The sequence below is a fragment of the Pleuronectes platessa genome, chromosome 1 (assembly GCF_947347685.1).
Source record: "Pleuronectes platessa chromosome 1, fPlePla1.1, whole genome shotgun sequence".
NCBI classification, from domain to species: domain Eukaryota; kingdom Metazoa; phylum Chordata; class Actinopteri; order Pleuronectiformes; family Pleuronectidae; genus Pleuronectes; species Pleuronectes platessa.
In genome coordinates this window covers 6,587,178-6,611,447 of record NC_070626.1, presented here as the reverse complement: position 1 = coordinate 6,611,447, position 24,270 = coordinate 6,587,178, and the positions used below count along the sequence as shown (strand labels likewise).

General features: G+C 39.8%; 1 protein-coding gene across 1 annotated transcript in view; it reads left to right on the top strand.

Moving 5' to 3' along the window:
* Positions 1 to 24,270, top strand: part of itfg1 (integrin alpha FG-GAP repeat containing 1) — a 147,397-nt gene that overhangs the window by 75,797 nt on the left and 47,330 nt on the right. The window contains exons 11-12 of the mRNA XM_053419527.1: positions 13,297 to 13,447; positions 15,002 to 15,110. Coding sequence (XP_053275502.1) covers positions 13,297 to 13,447; positions 15,002 to 15,110 — 260 coding nt within the window. The remainder of the gene's footprint in view (positions 1 to 13,296; positions 13,448 to 15,001; positions 15,111 to 24,270) is intronic.

Sequence of the window (24,270 nt, the reverse complement as noted above, 5' to 3'; positions counted from 1 at the left end):
ATGTCCAGTATTTGTGCCACAGAGAGGGAGATGGAGAAATATCTGTTTGTGTTGCCAAGGCTATGTGAAATATTGTAATGTCTGGAGACAGCTGCTTGGAGAAAGGGAGAAGAGCTCCCTAAATGGACAAAAATGTCGATTGTACTGAGTTTTCTGACTGTTCTGTTTGGAGGAGCAAGTCATCGTACAACACCAGTAGCTTCTTATTCAACCACAGTCTACACTGAAGATAAATTATGGAATCACTTAAAAAGTCAGCAAAATCCCCAGATGTTCATATAATAGGTCTTTGTTGCTTTCTTCCTCACATAATTGCTTTCTTTCTCCCCTGCTTTCCACTTTTTTAAGAGAATGGTTAAACAATAGTGAACGCTAGCACTGGAGGAAAAGGAAACAAAACAAGAAATTATAGGATTATTATATAATGTGTGTCCCTGAGCGACCCATTGATTCATCCAGACTGATGAATGAGGAATGCACACTCAACACAAGAGCAAGTTCCACTGACGTCCTCCTCTGCTGCTCGGAGCAGTGCAGCTTTGCTACTCAAAAAATAAAGTTTACATTCCGTCTGTAAAGCAAAAATTATCTTCATTTTACTGCTGAAACTAAATAGACTTTTCATTGTGTTTAATTTTAGGATAGGATACTAACCCCCCTTTGTTACATAGTTTACGTTTTATCTGGTTAGTTTTGATTTCATAGCAATGTATAGAGCGGACTAAACATCTGTGTTGTCATCACCTATGTGGACTGTGTCAACTTATATTTTACGTTTGTAGATAGGCTAACTTGACGTGTCTGAACATCCGGACCAAACAGATTTTCAATATTAGGCTGTCCTTCAATTCATTAAGCGTACAGTTTATGTTTTGTCAAGTGAAGACCTTATCTGCACTACTTTTGCTTTTCTGTTCTGTATTACGGATGTGTTTGGGATCTGTTTTTCATTTCCCATCATTTTATCAAACTAGGAGTATCCATCCAAACAAATGCTCAATGAATACACTCAGATACAATAAATAGATACTGAAATCTTTACGATGTCATTTCACTCTCAATTCTCATCTTTTAAAACTGATGATTATTGCACCAGAATATCCACTCAGAAATTGATTAAGGTGCACAGATTATCAGAAATGTGTCTGTTTTCTTGACAGCTGTTGTGCTTTTCATTTGTTCAGTGTGTCAGCAGGAAGCGGTAATTGGTCTCTAGTGGCAAAACAAAATGATGAGAAAGAAAACAATAAGAAATAATTTACACTATTCAAAGGGATGGGTTTAAAACAAAACAGTGGTTATCTGTAAAGTTCAGAGTCCTTTGCAAAACACTTTCAAATTGATGTATATATGGCATATGAAATACCTTCTTGTTGGCTGCTGCACGGATCTGATCATCACTGTCCACATGACACACGGTCCAGAGCCCTGAAGCTGCAACCCACTGCTGCAGAGCTGACCATTATTCAAAGTTAATTAATAGTAAATCCGTTGCGTGCCAAAATTGCAGCAAATTATGAACCAACTGCACCTCATTGGGTCCACAGCAGTGAGCCCATCAAATAAGAAGTCGATAGGAAGAACGCTTCTCGAGACATAATCAAATAAATAAAATGAGGCGGATGAACTTTCTCAGCCTTCTCAGTTAGAGCAGGTCACACTTTGAACTGTTTGCCAGCATCCATCAGAGACTGTGGTATATTTTGTTTATTTTAAATTAACTTAAAATCATGGTTTAAAGATAATCAAGTTTGTGACTATAAATTGTAGATGTGTTCGTATGAAGAGTGCATGTGTCATGTATTATGGCCTTTGTAGCTGTTTTCACACCTGCCCAGGGACTGCAGTTGACAATTATCCAAAAGGGCTAAACTGGCTCATTTACAGAAATATTTACTAATGTGCATTGTCCCTGTAATTTTAAACTGAATAAATAAGATATGTGAGCAAAACCAGACCTACAATATTACAAACCAATATTAGTGTCTGCATTTCTTTGTGTACCCAATTTACACCTGACATTTAAATGCCTTTTGAGCAGTAGTAATTGTAGTTGTGTTCTCATCGTAAAGAATCAAAATGGAAGCACTTTATCTGTCGCTATTACAATGATTGCTAGGTAGACGAAGCACCCAGCATGCAGCGGGATTTCCATAGCAGCAAAGTGTGATCTCAACATAAGTGTCTAAATTAGATTTAGTCAGTTATGACGTAGATGGAGAACAAAGCTCCGGTAGCTTTTTAGAGTCCCCTGCTATGATGACGATGACTCAAGCGATGATTCCCTGAAGCAAGATGTGGTTAGACTACAAGCCTGTTTCTATATACTAGATCATATTTCAGAGCAGCCGCCAGCCCAGCCACTCTCTTTGCTCAGGTAGGCCCGGAATTCACTGAAAAACACACATGCACACACACTCCATTCATCCAGTGCCCTCAGGGGGACAGAGCCTCCTGCCGGCTGTGAGTGTTTGATGTTGAAATGGTCCACCCCAGCTTCATAAGAGCCCCCTATCGCGGGAGAAATGGTCTTAATGTCACACTCCACCCTCCACTGGGCTGCTGTGTGTGTGGGTGTGTTTGCAAGAGTGTGTATGTAGCATGTAGCCATGCATGTAGCAGTATGTGGTGAGAGGAAGCTATTTCTGGAATACAAAATTAGGTCACAGATGGAGACAGACGAATTTAAGTGATTTCTGTTTTATCTCACACCACTACATGACAGCACATCCCAATAATAACCGGTGATACGGATAGTACTGATGGATCCATCAAGATGCATGTTCAGAGGTCACTCTGTGTCTCTGTCGTTTGGAAATCAACAAGGAGACCGGAAAGGCCTCCAGGAGATGTGACACAGTTCCGCGCCTACACAAACATAGCACACATTTAAGTGTAGATGTCTTCAGGCTATAGGTCAGTGAGTGTCTGACAGTAATTGAATAATGTAGTTAACCTCTTTTGCAGGGTGTTGCCCAGCAAAATCACAACAAAGGTCATGCTGAAGAAAAGTCATGCTGTAACATGTCTTTTAAAGGAAAAGAAAGAATTGTTTTCAGAAGAGTGCAGCTAAACTCAAATCAGTTTTTTTAGTTTTTAGACCCACAAAATCAGTCACAGTCATGCACTCTCTAGAAGTGACGACTGCAACATTTCACAATGATTGTAACCCACCAAAACATCCATCGTTTTTGTTGCTCACATGATATAAAAATAATATTTTACTTTCATGTGTGTGCCCTGTTTCATTACGCCACCATTAAAGAGTCCTTCCTTGGCTGCCATTTCCTCAAATTTGAGATACATGATTGTCCCCACCTGTTTCCTATGCAAAGCCAAGATGGTGACCATTGAAATGTAGAAGTGTCTCCCATTGAACTCGACCTTTTAATCCTTTTGACTGCACCAGCTGGGTACTCTGCTTCTTCCCATAGTTTTCAGTGTGAATAGCAAGTGTGAGCAGAAAAGAACACCAATTTTAGTCTTGGCCTGTTCTGCTTCTCACACTCCTCTGTTCTTTATTTTTGCCTCAATCATCACAATGCACAGACATAGAACTGGGGTTAGTGGGACAAGTACAGTGTTATACTTAATTTGTCAGTCCAGGTTTTGATCTGATGTGGTTGTGATTTGCTCTTGAATTCAGATTTAGGGAATTTGGGTAAAATATGTAATAACTGTTTCTCGGACCAATACTGGTGTTGCGTTATATCTTGTGATGACTATTTTAAGTGTCATAGCAAAGGGTCACAATACTTTATGTGAAATGTTTGTTTGTGATATGTATTGTGATTTATGTTTTTGCTTTCTCATTGTGGGACATTGAGTTAAAACTTTAGCAAAACGCAGTAAAAAGACAAAGACAAACTCTAAATCTTACTCAAAAAACCTTTTGTAAGTAGTATTGTATGGCAAACACAATCATTATCATTCATTCATGATGCAGATGTGAATATACACTTAATTTATTTAACTTTTCTGACTTCCAGTTATTGGGATCAACAACCACGAATAGAAACTAGTCACACGCAGGGCTGTAGTACGGGGTGATGCAAAATAGCCTTCACACACCTTTTTATGGTGGTTTTACTCACACGATTTTTTAAAGTTTGAGTCAAATTCAACATTATTGTTTCCGGATCAGTTAATGACACTTCAGAGTACAGCCTCATCTCGTCCCCGCCCCTTCTCACTGTTGCCTGTCACCCGACCCCTGCTCTCCCGTCTCCTTAAGGTAGAGCCTTCGCTGCTTACACAATCTCAAAGTTCAGTTCCTGTTGCAAACTGACCGAGTTTCTGTGGTTCCTTCCTCCATGCTGTGTGAACGGTTCCATGTGAGGCAACAGCTTCTTAAAATGTCCAATCATAGTTCAGATGTTCCTCCGATGTGAGACGCTGTAAACTAGGGCAACAGAGGGCTGTGTCTGTTGTCATGTTGGCTTGTGACATGATGGCGTGTACAAACGTAAAACGTAAACTAGCATGTACGCCCCCTGCAGTTTCGAAGAGTACTGCAATGATCACCGTGTTGAGAACGTAGGCCCGGTGTAGAAGCATTAGAAGCACATCGACAAGGAAGAAGATCCGTCACTATGTCAAACATCCAGCCAAAACACACAGCTTGCATTACAGGTGGTTGTTGTTTATCAGTAAGTAAGATTAACAACATGCCTGTGTGAAGTTTGACGAGCTCAATCAGGCTTCATTTGCTAACAAATTACATTTTAAACTTAATTTTCAATAATGCTGGCTGAACATTAACCGGGACATTTTCACAATGAATGCACTCTGGGTATGTTGTTTCTGTAATTTGTACACATACATTCATGCAAGAGCAGGATTTTACTGTTGTCTCTTAATATGTTTTGGGAACAGGAAACAGCTTAATTTTTAAAGTAACTAGCAACTAGAGTGAGATAGAAAATAATAGTGGATAAAAAAAGTGGATAGAAATATTTTGCCTTCTGAGATTAACTGAGTAGATGTATAAAGAAACATGAAAATTGCAGCACTCAAGTAATGTAGACAGTCAAATTTGTATGAGGGAATTAGGTGAATGTACTTAGCTACATTTCATCCGTTTTTACCCCCACTCCAGTACAAATATACAATATCAATAATATTCACAATAATATGCTAATTATTGTTATTATTAAATATTATTGGTCAGTAAGTTTTGATTTCAGTTGGTCTAGCCTCCTAGTCTATATATAGTCTTGTATATGGGGGACTGAACAATACAATAATAATTAATTTATTTTGCAATGGATTCAGTTAACGTGAAGGTACTGTAATGTAGACTTCCCTCCTAAATTAAAATTTCATGCAAGAAACTCAGAGTTGAAGTTTAAGTCAGGACAACAACCAAATCCGTGCCTAATCAGAGCAGACTAACAATTAATATCCTTGGTTATGAAAAGCTCACTGCTCTTCACCTTGTGATGAGTTCCATCCCATTACGTTTTAGTGTTGCTCTGAGTGCATATGCGTGTTTGTCACCATCTATCAGTATGCATCCCGACCATGGAACTGCTAAGAGCTTAGCAGGCTGTTGCTAGGCAATGCTATTTAAAATCCATCTCTCTCTGTATCTTAGCTCTGTATGGCAGCTGTGTTTGTCTCTTGGTTTTGTTGCTAATACTAGGGTGGAAGCCGAAGTAGTGTGAGGCATTTGCCTTGATAGACCCTCTACATTATTTTCTTTTCAAGAAGCACCTTTTTTAGAGAGAGGCTGGTGTGGCCTCAGATGACATTCCAACAGAGAAATTTCACTTTCTAGAGAGCTGCTCAGTTAGAGTATAATGAAATGCAGTGTTGACTAAAATAATTATGCCACGTTCTACTGTGCAACGCTGCAAGCTATTACAGTAAAATCTGCAGAGTCCTATTAACCACTCGATATCTTAAATTAATAAGAAAACCACCAACTATTTAAGATTAATTTCAAAATTGTTTAAATGCAGTAATCTCATGCTTGAAAATGTTGTGGGGGGTTTCTGCTGAAGATGCTGAACCTTGACTAACCCTTTTCAAGAAATCTTGGATAGGTTTTTCACATTATCATCATCCTATACATTATTTGAAATTGAAATATGTAGAGTTATTGTGGAAAATCTTTTGAGGAATTAAGGCATAGGTATCTGTAAATTTAAGTTAGTTGTTGTAGCTAAAGGTAGAGCTGGGGAAGGACTGATGTTAATGTACTGAATGTAGTAATGTCATCATGTTTGCAGAGAGGTTATTCTAAGTATGACTTTATTATGGAGCCATGTTTTCTGGCCCGATCCCCCAAAAAAGACTTGAATGAAAAAACTGTTTAATGGTCTGACTTCGTAAGATATTGCGAAATACTTGTCTTTTACCATGTATTCTGCAAATATTTTCTAACTAGTATGTAGGGTTGAGAAGTGAGTTAAATGCTAATGTCAGCATGCTAGCAAATCAATAATAATATCACAAATTCGATTTTCGATGTATTATTTTGGTGTTTTTAACGATATTACTTTATTAAGTATTTTGAAAAGTAGTACAAACACCAAGTACAGCTGAGGTTCAGAATATTGTTATAGAACTGATGTTTTTTTTAAATTAATAACAGCATTTGATAAATATGCTGTCATTCTCGACTGGTTACCTTTCCAACTGCATTACAACCCCAGAGGCCTTGCTGCTAGCGTAGCTAAAAACAACAAAGCTATGAGTCTGTCTTGTATCCCTGTGTATTAACATTTAATTAATTGATCCAGTGTGCAATCTTTGTTGGATTCCTAAAATCAGGTCCATCCAACAAAAAACTGGATTATCCATCATAACTCCACAGAATTGAGACAATACAATTCCAATTAGTTAAGTGTGTTTGTGTTTTCAGCTACTGTATAAGAACCTTAGTCCGTCTTTTTTTAAGTATATTTTAAGGAAAACATTGATTAAGCCAGTGTTTCTGCCACAGGGGTTGTACTGACAAATGGGGATTAAGCCCTACACCCAAATTGAGACCCAAGCTTTGCCAGTAGCTACTCAACTATTCAAGTTTATTTAAGTCTTCATTGTTTCCCAGCTTGTTCACTCTCAAGCTAACGACACTAACTTAACCTTACTATGACATGCAATACACTCAAATTTGCAGTTGCTAGCAATACTTAACCCTAACCCTAACCCTAAGGCAAGTGATGGAGATGATAATGTAGTGCACTTTTTGCACAAGATTTACTTTTCTAATGAAAGTCGCGTATAACATTTAAAACAAACTCATTTGTAAATTGCTGTTGTATAATGCTGTGAACGAAAAATCTAATGAGGAATGACTAAAAGAAGGGTTACTTGGTAGCAAACCCGTATGTGGGACGGAGTCGCAGCCAGGGAGAGACATTGAGGATGAAACAGTGAGTGACGGCCAGCAGACCGTGTGGAGGAATGACACAACCAAAGGATGTACTTTGACTTTGATTGTGTGTCATTGCCTGTGTTCATCACCACAGTGGCTCGCAGAGTGAGAAACCACAGCGCCTCAGGGCCTTGACAACATATCGCTGTCTGACTGTCACTTCATCTATGTGGACCTGCCCACTGCTTGTCTTTGCTCACCTTTGGTCCACGTCTCTTTCTCTCACTGTCAGCCTCTCTCTCACTCTCTGTCAATCTGTCAGTAGTTGGGTGACCCGAGTCATTCCAACTGCAGCATTTGTTTGTGGGTGTTTTTAAAACAGTGTCGAAAATGTTTAGTTAATTCCAATTTAACTTCGACAAGTTAGATGCAGAATCCCAACCTGGAAAATCAGTTGTCGTGAACATCCCAGGAGAGATGCTAGTCTGCTGTTTATTAAAAGTGTCTCGGTCATCCTATTTTGCTTGCTTATCATCACAGGGAGTGAAAACACCTTCTCCTCTTGGTTATCCGAGTTCATAGAAGAAGACATGTTCAACTCAGTCCACAGACTGACTGTTAAGGCTCACTGCCCCTCCCCACTACTGCACAGTCGGCAAGGTGCTGTTTGCCTGTTTATTCAAATTGTATTAATAGTATACATATTATTATTATTAAAACATTTGTATTATGATAGTCATGACTGGCTTGATAGTCTTATGGCAAATCTGCAGGCCAGTTCAACTCTGCTTACCCCTCAGATGAATGCTGACGGTGGAAAGGGACGTGCTTTCGTTCACACTACACTAACTTGAAAGATAGTCTCATTATCAGATGGTTAGGAAGGTGGAGGAGGATAGCAGAGAGCTTTTAATCAAGGATGGAAGGTAAAAAATGTCAAGGAAAGTAGAGAGGAGTGTACCGCTGTGCTGCTTCCATCATCAAAACTGTAACGGGCATTATCAAATGCTCCTACACAACGCTTTGGGAAAAAAGTGCAACTCGTGAGCATTTTAACAAAGTCTTTAGTGTTTTATTGGTGGGGGGGGGATTAAGTCTGGGAGAAAGGCATATGGATGGATGAATGGAGGGGGGGGAAGTACAATTGTAGTAAGGAATAGAAGGATATCAAGAAGGAGGTGGCCTGGTTAATATAGCTCAGCTTGAGCGAGATGGATGGAGAGTGAACAGTCAAGGTGGACACGTGGCCTTTCGAAGCACTTTAGGTGAGGGAGAGGAGGGTCATCTGTGTGATCAGCTGGTCAGCCTCCTGCCATCCTCATGCCCCTCTGGAGGCCAATTAGAAGGGAGGCGGATAGAGCCAGCAGCACTGGAAGTCTCCCCCAGGCACACACACGCACACACGCACACACACACATCAGCGCTGATACCAGGTTCATACAATAATGGAGGGCCCCAGGCATACAGAGATATTAGTGATCGACTATAAATGCTGTAAAGGCTTTGTTTTAGCTTTAGCTCAGATTTAGTCATTTCTTGCACTTTATAAATCAAAGTTTAGTAAGAAGTGAGATTATCTGTCAATCGGCATTATGATTCTTAGTGCTGTGGCTCTAAGGATGGCAATGTCCATAAGTTGTTTCGTTGACCTCTCGGTGAAGTTTAGTATATAAATCCATGGTGCCCTGAGGATGGATCCTAATGACTTGATCCTATGATGTGTCCTTTAGGGCCACTATCAATGTTTTAAATACAATCTCTCAATGATTATTGGTTGTATTGACATTAATGCCTGCTGCAGATTGGGAGGCCACAGACACAACAACAGATGTAATTGGATGCACACACTAGACGATCCAGTCAAGAAGCAGGAACACACACCTGCCGTTTAAACAAAAGATTTGTGATTGGTGATTTCAGAGACTTGGGAACTCACAGCAACTCACGCGATCAAATGTGACTTCAGAATATAAACAAACATGGAGGTGGACTGCCATCATAGTTTGGTTAAACTTTTTTGAGTAATGTCAAATGTTTAGGTCTTGCTGGATACATTAAACATGCACTCATACTGTTGTCAATTTCTCAAGTTTATCCCCATTCTATACCGTTCACCAAACAAAGGTCTTATTTACATAGTAGGCAGACATTTTTTTCGGTTCTCAACACAAGAACACAACATCTAGTCACTGACTCTTGTTCTGTTCACCCAACCAATTGCTGCTCTTTTCATTAGACAGCATTAGATCTCGAATCGAAAATATCAAACATGTTTGATATGTCTGTAAGTCCGTCACATTAAAGGATGATCTGTTGTGATCAGCCCCCTGTGATCATCAGGACAGCTGAATCAGACCTGTAATCAGGAGGATTAAACTTTGATTTGAAACAGATTCTGAAGAGAGTTATTAATGGTCAGTATGAGGACAAACAATGAGAAGGCTGATGAAGCTGTTTCTGTCATCCATCTGATCTGTTTTCGAAATGGGGGCGTTTGAACTTGACTGAGCAGCGCTGAATCAGTTTTTTTGGTGTTTGGCTGGATATGTGACATTTGCTAAATGTTTTGTTCTAAATGGTAATGATGCTTTAATTTAGCTGTGTTCAAAACGAAAGGAAGAAATGTTGATTAGATGTATGTATGTGTGTGAGAGTGTATTCGAAATCATAATCCTGAGTTCATCTCCCCCCCCCCCCCCCCCCCCCCCCATGTGCTGGGGAGATATTGTTTTGAAGTTCAAAAATCGCAGAAAGGACACACACATTGGTGAATAACAATCAAATGCCGTCTAAAGTTCAGCCTGAAACTTTAAATGTTAAATCTCTTTTTGCGCACAGACACGCGCACACAGCGCATTACTGAGAAAGAGTTGGAGGTACTGCAGGTCCTCAGTGACAACCGGCCACATTCGCTGTTAAGCTATGCCGTTTGAGTAGGAAGGGGGGCTCCACGCACAACGATGCAGACATCCTGAAACACAAGCACGTCTGCAGAGAAAAGTGTCATCTCAACTGAGACCATTTCAATCTGTGCGCCTGAAGCATTATGTGTCCACTTTAAAAATGAATTACATTTCTGAACTTTGCTGCACTTTGCCTATTTAAATACCGATGTTCTAATTATTGGAAGCTAAGTAGAGGCCTCACCCAGTAATTTTAGTATTTCACCTCACACAATAACCATATTATTGCACTTACTCCTCATATATCAAGGTCAGCAGTTGATTCTGTCAGGGGGAAATTTAAGACAATATTTGAAATTTAAAAGTGAATTTGTTTCCCTTAGTTGGATGCAGTGATAATGATTCATATTCTGTGAAAAAAACAGTGACGTTGTGACTAATATGATCCAAGGGCGGATGTGGCTCAGGAGGTAGAGCGTGTTGTCCACAAACCCTTTGATCCCCATTTGTACCTCAAGTCTGAATTCCGAAGTGTCCTTGTGCAAGATACTGAACCCCAAATTGCCCCTAATGGCTTTGCTGACAGTGTATGAATGCTGGGTGATGGGAGAAAAGGTGCAGTGTGCAGAAATCCTGTATGAAAGTGTGTGTGTGTGTGTGAGAATGGGTTAAAGGAACTCAAAACCGCTTTCAGTGGTTGATAACATTGAAAAGTGCAATATTAATACAGTCCATTCAACACAAATGTATTGCTTTTTACCATGCAGCCTGAATCCAACATTAATTGGATTAATGCCCAGGCAACTGTGACGTTAAAAAGATTGCAAAAATGTTCGTGAGAAGAAGAGGATACAGCAGTTTTAGTCAGGGCGTTCCAATACTGTCGTCTTACTGTAAATAATTATTTTAATTTGGTTTTATCAAAGCAAGTTGTTTTCCTTTTTAAAACTAGAGTACACTGTTTGGGTAACATTTTAGGTTTAAATTTGAAATGTTTCATCAAAATTTGCCTTCTCCGTGCAACACACCATGCATGATACAAAGATATTGAGAAAAGCCCGGTGCTCACCCACACAGGTTGATGAACTGAGGGTCTTTTTGTCAGACCATCCAGTGCCACCAAAATGAACATGAAAACGAAAAACTGTAATCAAAACAGCCATTAGATACTTCATGATAGAAGAATGAATATGATAAAATAAAATAACTGCACTCTGTTATTGTTTGTCCACTTAGCAACCATTTTCCTAAAGCCAGACTGAGAGCAGTGGAGAGGCTTATAGAGCACTTTCAAGCACCTATTTGACCACTTGTATTGCTTTATTGCCAGCTGTTATGTAACATCAGCATTTATCACCCTGATATCTGCTTCATACTGTGCACTGTGGGTGTGTGTGTGTGTGTGTGTGTGTCATAATTGGCATCTCCATATTTGCTGCTTTTCTGCTGAAAGCTTCTGTTTTTCTCTGTATTCCCTTTTGTAGGAGACATGATAATGAGATGAGCTTGTTCCGTCTCGTCGTATAGGGACATGTATCTATCTCCGTCTCTAACTCACTGCTCAACAAATGTCCATTTTTCCTAGTTTCAGGAAGTATATGACAGTATATTATATTAGTGACAGTAATCAATCAATCCAGCTTTTTATCAAGGAGCACATTTATTTTTTTATCCCTTATCTTTCACCCCTATCTATCCTAGTGACAGGTTTTACTGCGAAGGCAGATTTAATGTTTTTCCATCACCGCCTCACACAGTCTTTCAACTTCTTAAGGCATCCTGGATTACAGGAGTCCCATCAGGCTCATAGCTTGAGGTGGGCCTTCACCTCCACTCCCAAGACAGAGTAAGGGGGGAGGGGTAATTAAAAATCCTGAGAGAGGGAGGGCTTTCACGGTTATTCTATTTTTAGTCCGGCTCTTTAGTCCGATTTAGTTTCATTAGATCTAGGAACAGGTACACAGGGCTAGAAAGACACATAGAGAAAAAAAAGAGGGGGATTCAATCTTCCCACAGATTTAAAGGGGGAATGTGACAAAGACTGAGCACACAAAGTACAGGCACAACGCTTGATAAAAAATACTGCTTGGGTATTATTTTATCATGAATACACTAGTCACCATGTGTTGTGAAAAAAGATGCCAGATACAGGGTGTGGTCACAGCAAACTGAACAACTACAAATGTATATGTTTTCCACCTATCTTTATACAAGGGCATGGTCTTTAAGAACAGAACATTGATTTTGCGCTCAGATTTTGTAAAAAAAATTTATGGGGAATTTTGACTGGCAGCACTTGCCCCAGCACAGATGTTTTATGTGTGCACACATGTAACGTTTGAGTGCAGGGTCTTCAGGGAGAGCATAACAAATTCTGGACGTGAAATTAGCAAGTCCTGCTCTCGAAATTAAAAAGACCATGCCCTTGAGTACAGATATAAAGAAAAAAAACATAAATGGAAGTCAATTTATATGTGCATATTTTAGTGCATGTGTTGCGGTTACAGTTTGACACTTGAGTAAATCCGCCTGACATCTCTTTTATCACTGAGAGGTGACACTGGAGCTGTAGTGCTTTACAGGGTGGGTGGAGGTATGGATATACTAAGTGGTTCCCACGTTGATTATCAGGACAAATGCTCACTTTCTGGCTCCATGCTGTTTGCTGTAAAATCTAACAAATGCCGTTTAGATTCAAAAGCCAAAGTAAATTCCACAAGGTCAACATTTAAAGTTCAGAGACACGTCATTGTGATCTAAAACCATATGGCTATATCAGACTAAAGTAATAAATGTCTTTCTAAGACAGAGTGTGCACTTGGAGCAGTTGGACGCTGGAGTTTATTCTGCAGGGACCAGGATCAGCTTCAGAAATGGAATGAAGCGTGAGAGAGGGAGTTTCCAGTTTATACTTTATCAAGTGTCACTGGGCATGATTCTGCAGAGAAACTGTCAGTCTGATCTGCTGATGATATAAACATGCTGCAATTGAGCAAGCACTGAGCCCTGTTGTTAGCAGAAGCAAATGATAACCTGCATGTTCTCTCTCTCTCTCTCTCCCTCTCCCAGTGTTCAGCAGGCCTTCCTGTTGGAGAACGTGCCCTGTAACAACGTCAGCTGCCAAAGTGTGGGAAGAATGTTTCACATCCACTGGGACCAATCAGATTTGGGAGCCATCCAAAATGCCATAATGGCAACATTCTTTGACATCTACGAGGACGTGAGTAATTTCTGATGACTCCGTATAATCTGGGGTTTGCTGTGGTCATAATGTACATGGGCTGTCACATTTTATTCACAATGCAAACAATCATTTGAAAATGGGGGGGAAATTTCATATTTAACCTGTAATGTCAAAATATACAATAGTCGTCACACCGTCAGATGTAGTTTGCTTCCTGAAGATGTCCTGAACAGCCAATCACAAGACAACAGCATCTGAGAAGCAGCATGTGGATGTATTTTGGTTTGTTCACCGTAGACGGAAAGACAAAAAGTAAATGTCTAAGGCTGTTTGTCATCGTTGTACCATGAAACTCACTCACTTGTTAGCAGCAGCGACGGAAGCACCACTGACGAGCTGAGCAGCTTCAGAGCGTTCAGCCTCATGTAACTGCGTGCACGAGGGGGGAGGAATATTCAAATCTATTCATTTAAACTTGTTTTTTAGAAAATGTGAACGCCCTATTCATGATCACACCATTCTCTCTCTCATTCTTTCTCCTTCCACGTCTCCTTTATGTGTTGTCTTTCTCAGTCTCTCCTTAGACAGTGGTGTCAGACCGTTAGATATAAAGATATGCAGCTCAACTTGCATCTCTTTTTGTCGACAGCGTTATACGTTGATGCCAAATGGCTGATTAAACCCCACAGAGCATACAACAAGACTTGATTCCTCTAATGCAGAAAAGTGGATTATGTGTGAAGTTTTTTTCTCAACTGACATAACAAAAATTATTTAAAGTTTATAATTATTTCCTTTCATGCTCAGATTTGGACTGAAGACTGGACAGTGTCATGTTCAGTTTGGTGCTTGTTTGTGATCAGTAATGCAGTTAAGAGCGTGCACAGCAGATTGTGTGTAAGCCGACTTTGCTCCATCTTTGCCAGCAATTGTTTTCACGAGACAAAGCACTCATTTATCTTCTTTGTCTGCTCTGCTGCTGCTGTTTTCTCATACCCGTACAAGCTTTCATTATATACTTAGATTCTATCTTCATGTATTTCTTCCTCGATTCCAAGCTAACGACAACGATGTGTTTTGTTTTTAAAATGCACCACGTAGCAACTTTAAAGAAGCTTAATGATACAGTCTAGCAGAGGTACAGTACATAGAAAAGGAGACGTGCATACACTTCGTGCACATATTAACTCATTTGCATACATGCAGTTGTCAAAACCCTCCTTTTGTGTTTTCCAGGCTCTGCTCCCAGATTCCAATGCACATCGTGCAGTAGCTTTATGGCAATCTATGTATGTGCTTGTCTTATCAGAATTAATTATTACTGCTTATGTGGTCTGTCTCTTGAATTCAACTCTCTCTCTTTTCATCTCTCTCTCACCCTGGAGACAGAGGTTTTGGATTGGGAGAGAGAGGGATGTGGTGAGGAGAAGAGAAAATAGGAAGAATAGAGATGATAAGATAATGCTGGATCAGTCATCCAGGGTGTTAGAGGGATAAAAATGTACATCAGAAGACACACACACACACATATACACACACACACGCAATGCTCTCATTGTCCCTTATCTATATGCCTGTCTTCATTTGCAGGGTATATTAGACATGCTGGTTCTGAGCCAGACAACGGGCAAAAATGACTTGATCATCCACGCTTTAAAGAACAATTTTGAAGCTGACGCCTACTTCGTTAAAGTGATGGGTAAGTGACTGATTTGCTCAGTATGCTCTGTTCCGCCTTCCTTTTCTCATTCCTATAACAGTGTATTGAAATGGCCAACAGCAGCAAGCGGTTCCAGCAGTTCTTTACATATACCACAAACAACTGGAATTTAAATAGTTAATGATTAAGTGTTTTTTTTCTTCACAATGATAGCCCCTCCTACACCAATTATAATCACTGAATATGGGCAGCTCTTTCTAAGTCCTTGAAAGCAGAGGACTATTATCTGTCATATTATTAGATTTTTGTTTTTAGCCTGGAGCTTCTCAGTTGGTGGTTCAGAAGAGGAGATCTTGCCTGAGCATGTTTCTTCTATTTTAGCCTCAATTAAGTCTCAGTCAGCACAAAACTTCTCTAGTAAATGCACCTTCTCCCAAAGGGCCATTTTAAATACTGCCTCTGACTTTTCTCCAGATTCTATAGAAGAAGCAGTAATTGCCTACAAAGTGAAAGTGGTCATTTTAAGCTGTTGATTAGGACGGGGTCTTGTTTCTGTTTACTAAATTGTCTGTATTTTATTTTATTTTTCGGGTTGTCCATCCGCCTGTCCCATTCTCATGAACGCGATATCTCAAGAAAGTCTTCGGTAATTCCTTCAAATTTGGTGTGAATATTAATTTGGACTCAAGGAAGAACTGATTAGACTTTGGTGGTCATAGTTCAAGGTCATGGTGGCCTTTAAAGTATGTTTTTTGTTTTTCTCGATCGTGATATAAGATCATCTTGAGGAAAAGTTTTCAAATTTGGTATTAACGTTTACTTAGCCTCCATGATGAACAGATTAGATGTTGGTGCCTGGAATTCAAAGGTCGAGGTCACAGTGACTGCACGTCCCTGTGAATGTGATATATTAGGACTGTGTAGATCACCTGATATCGTTTACAGCAGCCCGACACGGTCGTCAGCTCTGACACCTAGCCCTAACCCCATATGTACACAGAAACTTCACAGGAATTCTAGTATTTGATTGCTGTGTATGTGTGGTTCCTGGCGTTTCTAATATTTGTTCCCATCATTGACTTTTATTGGAAACCAGGATTGATTCCATGCCAGATTTTCTTAGTACAGAAAATGAAAATAGTTCTAAATCAATGATTCCTCAGGGCAGTGTTTATTATTTCATTTTGATGATTTTACAGTTTCAGTCCTACAAATGTTGGGTACAAAACAACATCCTGGGTTCAAAGCCGCACTGACATTTTTATTGCACATATCCTCCTAGCTCTCTCCTCATGTAATGTGTCCCTTTCCATCATCTATTGTCTGATAAAGGTGTCAGAAATGCCAGAGTAGAACCTATTCCTTTCCTTCCTTCTTAACCTTATTCTGTCTGTGTAACGAAGATGACTGAATGTTAACTAATTCGAAAGAAATGGAAGACGTCATCTGTGCCGTTTCAGTCACAGATGATGTCTGACTAGAAGCAGCTGTAGCATCAATATCTGCTCTCCACACTCAGAAATAGTTCCATATATTTATGGCACACGTCTTTTTTCTCTCGCAGTTAATAGTTTATGTTTCTTTTATTCTTTATTGTAAGAGCGTTTGAGTAAAAAGCAAGACATGCTCTTTTGAAGTCAAAATATTAGTACAGCGTTAGTACCTAGTGACATTTGAGGAAAGCAAAAATAGTTCCACTCTAGGGTGGGCCTTTACACAGTTTAATCTGTCACTCTGCACTGCTCATTAGTAAGAAAAGGAGCATAGCTCATTTCTGCACAGTTGGCAAACAGTTGTTGTTTAGTCTTTTGGGAAGGGATGGGCCACTCAAGCTCCTCTGCTTTCAGAATCACACACAAACACACACGGACGCACTCATAAATCATCACATGCCCTTGTAAATGCACACCAGTACACACATAATTTACTTAAACACTTAAAATGTGTGTAAGAAAGAATGAATATTCTTTGCAGCAACATCCGGTTCTTAGATATATTTGGGAACATGTTGGGAACAGAAACAATTCATAACAGTTCATAGCAGGAGCAAATGGTTACAATACATGCAAGGTTTCTGCAGATAGATCCAATCATCTAAAATGAAAAATAAAGTCTTATTTTTGAATATTATAGTCTAGTTCTTAAATACTAGGTAGTCTTTGCCCCTGACCCAATTCATCCCTTAGCCCTACCACTTGCCCTTACCCCTTCATTTTGTGTGTGGCTGTGAAGGGGTAGTGTTGTCCCATTTCTCCATGTGATGTAGGGATAGTGGCCGTCAAGCCCTACAAACACCCCTTCGACCGTAGTGTATTCAGGACCCCACTTATAGCAAAATAACCATGATTTTAATCAATGTAATTAATTCACTCTTGACTCGATCAGAACAAGCATGTAAAAATTCATTACTCCCACGTCTTCAGTGCGGGGCAGAAACGTTTCACTGAAATAACCAATGTAAACACGCTGACTGATCAATAGATCAATTTGTCCTGTCTGTCCAGAAATATAAGCATGACCTCCCAATAAAATAATAAAAACTAGAATCAGGTCAAATCAGGGAATGCGGTACGATAGAAGTGCGTTTTAAGCTTTGATTTAAAGGAACCTTTTGAATCAGTCTGCCATATTTCAGGGTGCTCCAGAGCCTCTGAACTCTTGGTATTTGTTGCACTTAAATTAGGTCTTGAATTTCTTTCAGTATTGTCTTAAAGGGTTCTTGTTGAATCCTGCAGAAACTCTATGGTATTTAGCAAAAGTTAAATTAATAAAATTACTAAGACTGGTATAGTACATAGCCTCCAGTCAGTCAGGAAACAGCTGTGGGCTAGGCTGTGTTTATTGTGGAGTTTCTTAGCACTTGGCAAGTCTAGAATTGTGTATGTGTGTGCATCTTTGTACATTTTTTTAGTGTCTATACTGTACAATACACTGCAAGATGAAGCACCAAACACAGGAAGTATCATTTGAGAGGTAGGAAGTTAAACAGTGAATATCCTTGTGGATACAGGTCTTTGATGTGATAAAGTAGCCAACTTCTCTCTCAGCAAAATGAATGACACACTGCAACCTTGCATTGATGTGGGAGCTGTGCCGAACTTTGATGGATGATTCTACAATGTTTTTAATGATGATACTAGGATGTCGAATGAGGATTAGCTGCATCACACTGAGCTTCTAAAATTGACACAATACCATCCTTTGTTTGGTCTTATTGATTTTAGAACCATTTTAGAACCATTTTATTCAACACTTTTTAACAGGAACTTTTAAAAGTTCAGATGAGTTCCGTGAGCACTGGGGTTTCAAGATAAGGTTAGACTTCTCTGCAGGAGATTAGAGAGACTAGACGCTAACTTGACGTCATTGTAGGTAGTGTACAGGGAGTCGACCTAAATAGACACATTTCACAACCAGACAATTCAGCAAGCCCATTACATATAGACAGATTTCCATCAATCCTAATCCAGGTCTTGCCAATCACAATCATTTATTTAAATTGATGCACGTTTGATGCGGGGACTGACATTAATCACTTTTTGAAAACCAAAATCTGTTTGACATTTCAAAATGTATGCCATGAGAAGAGTCTATGGTATGGACAATTTGTGGGTCCTTTGTTGTAGATGCCAGGTGTTGAGGTAACTGTTGGGTGCCATTGTAGGATACAGTGGTTTCCATTTGTCCAATTGAAGTCTGTGTGCAACATATCATCTACCTGTTGTGCTCATGTCCTTTAAATATTGTCATGTCCAGACTGGTCCTGAAATATTTATCATTTTCAAATTGAATGAGTGTAATTTTTACTTTGCAAAAGCCACAATTTTGATTAGGCTTTAACACTCATTAGCAATGTCTTTAAAGCTGGGATTGGTTATTCTGTAAAAGAAGATTCCTAACAAGAGCGGGCACTTTGAAAAAAATGCAACCAATACATCCCACCCCCGCCCAGCGGCCCTCTTCAAAGCTATGACCCCAGAACACATGAACGTGCACTGACTGACAACTGCTTGAAGCCGGTGTGCGTCTCCGTGGCTGAAGATTCCTATCATGCGCACTATCTAGTCATTATGTTTGGTCTGAATGAAATGATTGGTCTTTATTATTAGTGTTTTACAAGGGACACGGACACCTGTGTTATTTTTTAAGATGGCTTTATTTATAGATGGTTATTGGGACATTAAGAGGATTTTAACAAACAAGATAAAAAATAGTTTCAGAATGACCAACCAACCCTACATTTTAGAAGAGAGAGAATTATCCTGTGAAAAAACAGATCCTGCATCCGCACCTTCTTCCAAATCTACCCATCAAACTTAAATGTATTACTTCTTGACCCATACCCCACCCTTCCATCAATTCAATAAAATTGGCTCTGAAGTTGTTGCTTAACACACCTACAGTAGCAAAAACATAAGATCCTTGGCGTAGGTAATAGAAATGGTGAAGGTTTCATCCAATATCATCAGGCACAAGTCGGGAAGATCAATCTCATTAAAAAAAGAAAAAGTTAAATCAGCAATGTGGGTGCATTATATAAGTGTGCAGAGCCTTACTAGAAGAAAATAATACAAATTAAATCTCAGTGTCAATATTGGTGATAGAAATCGAATTCAGTGCATTGACTTGAGTGTTTTTTCAGTTATTCTGACAGCTGCTTTGTGCATTACACGTAGGTCAGTGAGTCTGACTCCCCCTTCCTCCTGCTGTGACTTGAATTCCCTTTTTACCAAGCGCTATACCCGCCACTGTTCTTACGTTATCCATGTTTAGTTTCACTGCAGCAAATCTAACCAAACAAACATCCACACACAGAATCACCCACACCAAATTGCCTGTTTTCCCCCTGGCGATGCGAACAGTTTCAGCTCTCCCACTTCTCCTCATTCGACTTCACTTATTACAATTTGGTTGTATATATCTTATACATGGTCAGTGCTGACTTTTTTACATCCAGCCAAATGCAGACTAGTGAGTAAACAACAAGCAATCAAAAAAAAATGTAATGTTACATCCTGCTGACATTTAATTAGTCTCCCTTGTGAATGTGAGCTCAAATCCAGCTTAATAGGCTTGCACCTCACGAGAAAAACCCCAGAAGGTGAATTGGTTAGTTACCTTTTTTTTTCAGTTTTGTTTGATAGCATATCTGATAGTCATATTCGTATTTTACACATTATATCAGCCAGTCATGTATCAGGCAGACTGATCCAGTGCTCTGTTGTGTAATCAGGAATCCTGTTTTCTCAAAATGCCATCCCTCAACCCTCCCCTGAGCCTTATTGAACAACACCCGCTGAAGGATTGACTTTTTGTCGCACTAGGTGTATGTGTCTGTGTGTGTGTGTGTCTGTGTGTGTGTGTGTGTGTGTGTGTGTGTGTGTGTGTGTGTGTGTGTGTGCGTGTGCGTGAGCGTGTAGTATATGAGTAAAAGGTAAGATCACATGATGCACACAGACATCCTGGGATAAATCCATGACAGGCTGGCCTCAGACAGCAGCCTTGCCTCTCTCCCTGACAGAGGCCTGAACTCTTGCTGGGCTTTTCACAATGAGATGACCTGAACCTGTTCCGTTCTGACATCTTATCCTCCTATGTGCACAACATGCGGTACTTCACTCACTGGTGCATTCCATCAAGACCCGTTCTTACCTCTGTTGCCATAGGAGCATTTATTATTTAGTGAAGCTGCAGCCAAGTTGAAGTCTTGGCAGCTATGATGCCATTCTTCAAAAACACATATATATCCTGAAAGCCAAGAAAAAAGCACCTCAGCCCTGTTTGTCCTTTTGTTTTGACAATCCGTCAAGAAGGGCTCTCAAAGTGGTTGGTTGAACATTATTTAATGATAGTTGAACGTTAGTTTGATCCCCTTTCAGTGTTTTCTCTGCAAAAACTTTGCATTTACAGTGCTACTAACTTAATGTCCCAGGCAATCATTGCATGTCATGGCAATGATTCAATGCTGACATTCTGTATTTAGTTTTATTTGATTTATTGACCATATCCTAATGTTTGAGTAGCTAATATTTTAGTTATCTGACCTCTGGGGATTTTGTCGGTGCACTGTTTTGGCCCAGACTCAAATATCTCATCAATTAAGTAATAGATTACCATGACATAGTATAGAGCCATTAATGGTCTCCAGAAAATGAAATTGTCAGATATTGGTGCTCCATCGATGTTGATATTTGTGGTTCACAGTGAAGGTTTAATCCCTAGCTCCTGCAGTCTGCATTCCAAAGTGTCCTTGGGCCAGATTCTGAATCCCAAATTGCTCCGATGGCTGTTCCTACAGTGTATGAATTATGTGATAGAAATAAAGCTGCTTATAGAACTGCTGTATTAAATGCATGAATGTGACTGTGAAAAACGCTTTCAGCGTTCGACAGGAAAAGTGCAATGTATATAGAGCCTATTTACCATCGATATATTCGATATCAGTAAATGAAGGAATGAATATATCTTAACGTCTACCTGATGGATTCCAGGTTCCCAGGTGAGATATTCTGATGGCTTTAGTAATCTGCTGAGTTTTAGCACAACCATGATGTTGATTTTTTTTGTTTTTTTATTGAAATATCTCAGCAACTATTGGAATGTAGGGCTCCAGATATGAGTTATTTTATTAATAGATCATTCTATTGATCATTCCAGTTTTTCAACAGCACCTGAAGAAAAACGAAACTTATGGGGTAAATGTAATTTGCTTTATAAGCCATGCTTTCTGTCGTCTCGATTCCTTTGTAATGCAGAGGGGAACAAAAGCAACGTAATCTGAGAACTTTCTCAGACTATTGTCGGCACCTATGGGGGAACTCTGCCCTCTAAACACACTCGTTGTGCAACAGTAATCGTCATCAATGCCGAACACAGTGGCCACTGAGCAGTACAAGAGCTCGTCTACAGCATTTGCCGGCAGTAAATGGATTAAATGAAGCTTCGAAGCAAAGAATTTGAATCGATGATTTTTAGTAATCGATTTACTCAAGGAATCGTTTCAGCGCTAATTGGATGAATTGCTGCGAGATACATCCCACAAGTTCAGCTTCACCTTTCATACCTGGCCTTTAATGTGGGCACAACCGTCTGGTCCTTTTTGTTTAATTCAAATATCTATTAAACTCAAGACATTTTCCTCAGCTGTTAGCTAAGAAAGCATGCAGACCTTGAAATGTTTGCTCAGTGCAGTTCACAGAACAGAATAATGGTAATGACAAGCAACGAGAACACTACTTTCAACCTCATTGAATTTGGCAAGAACATGCTGTACACAGTCCATATGCATAAATTGAACCCCTGTGAGTTCAACTTGCGTGGAGGATGGCAGGTTTTGGACTCAAAACTGCCTGTGGTTCATACTGACTCTCTGCAGCAGCAGCACAAAATGACTGTGTGAGGTGTTGCACAGACGGGATTAATAAATGTGTCAATCATTCACACCGCTGGTCTCGTAGCTCCAGAAAACAGCTGAGCCAATCACACTAAAGTTTGACAGCTCAACAAATGAAAAATTGGCTGGGAAATCATACTGTTTGCTGGATGTTGCACAGTGACATGATGTGAACGCACAACACAGCAGCAGGTTCAACAAAAAAATAATGAAAAATAATGTTAGGGTTATTCAAGTCGTAATTCTCCTCTGTATCCTGATATAACTTAAAATGTGGTGCAGCAGTATATGTGAGGCATTTCAAGAATAAATCACGAACCACTGGAAAACCTGCACACAGAGCTAGAAAGCAGAGTCACAGGATTAATGATCTCCTGTAATCCAATGTTTCCAGCATAACAGGCAGAACACAACACTGCCAAAGTAAGCAAATTGAGAGGCAGAAGAGCCTTGGCAAGAAAGGTGACCAAGAACCTGGCCCAGCTCCAGAGATCCTGAGTGGAGATGAGAGAGATCTCCAGAGGGACAACCAAATCCAAAGTGTCATGTCTGGTTTTCTCCAGATAACTGAGGTCACACAGTTCAATCCTGGTTTTATCAGACCAGAACATCGCTTACATCTTAGTCTTGAGACTCCCTCAGCTGCTCACCATAGTCTTCCTCTTAGTAGTGCTGCAGTTTTGGTCGTCTTTCCAGAAGTTTCTCCAGCTGCCTTAAGACGGCTGCAGGAATATAATCAACTGAAGGGGTAGCTTTTCCAACAGTAAGCTGTGCACAACAGATACTCTCAGAACTCATTTATAAATTAATGCCAACTGCTGTACCAGCGTTTGTCTGCTTTAAACAGATTAAAAGTATTTTTTTAATCTTTTGGATGCCTTTTAAATTCCAGCAGAGTGGTGTTGCCTACCCTCTCCTTGCCTCTTAGTAGCACTACTTAGGCTGGGCTCATACGACAGGGCCAGTTTAACCCTAATTCAGGCCCTAGGAATTGGAGGAGTAAGCTAGTCTGGAACATCCATGGTACCGATGTTTGGCCCAGATTATCTGGTGGTGTGAGGGGTAACAGAGACATTCGTAAACCTCCTGAACTGTCAAGCCGCCCTGACAATTAGTAAACATGTTTGATATTTTGGATTCAAAATTGGGACGATTACGTCAGCACTTTCCGAGCAGAACTACAACAGCTGAAACAGAGAGAACGGAGCAGCTGCTGCCGAGCATAGAGTAAACATTCTGAGGCTAACGACTGGTAGCATGCTACTGTTGAAATCTCACAGGAAGTATAGTTAACTTGTGTTGACCGCGTCTCTCCAAACTTTTTCTTATTTAGACTAGTTTAGCTTTTTGCTTATGTTTATTAACATTCCAGTAAGTGGTCACTCCAGGCCACTCTCATTTTGTTTATATCATCTTGAGTTCACATGAGAGACATGAGCTGGGGAATCGCTTCCTTTACTGTATGTCTCTGAAAGGCTAATATTACACACACTTTCTTGGCATTAGGCAACCAATCAATAGGGCAGTGACAAATACGGCATCATGTCAATGGTCAAACAAAACCCTTCCTACAACCTGAGCCAGGCTGAGTCTGAATTACATTTATTTTCAAGGGATCACATTTTAGCCTCCCGCTGTTTTGATTTCTGTTAATAGGTCCAATTCTCATATGGAATCCTACAGACTCAGGTTAAGCTGAGTTCATGTTTTGCATTAATTATCAGGGTTAAAATAGTTTGTGTCTTTTTTAGAAAGACATGGAGTGAAGGGAAATCAATTATACATCTACTCCTTTTGAACGTGGCT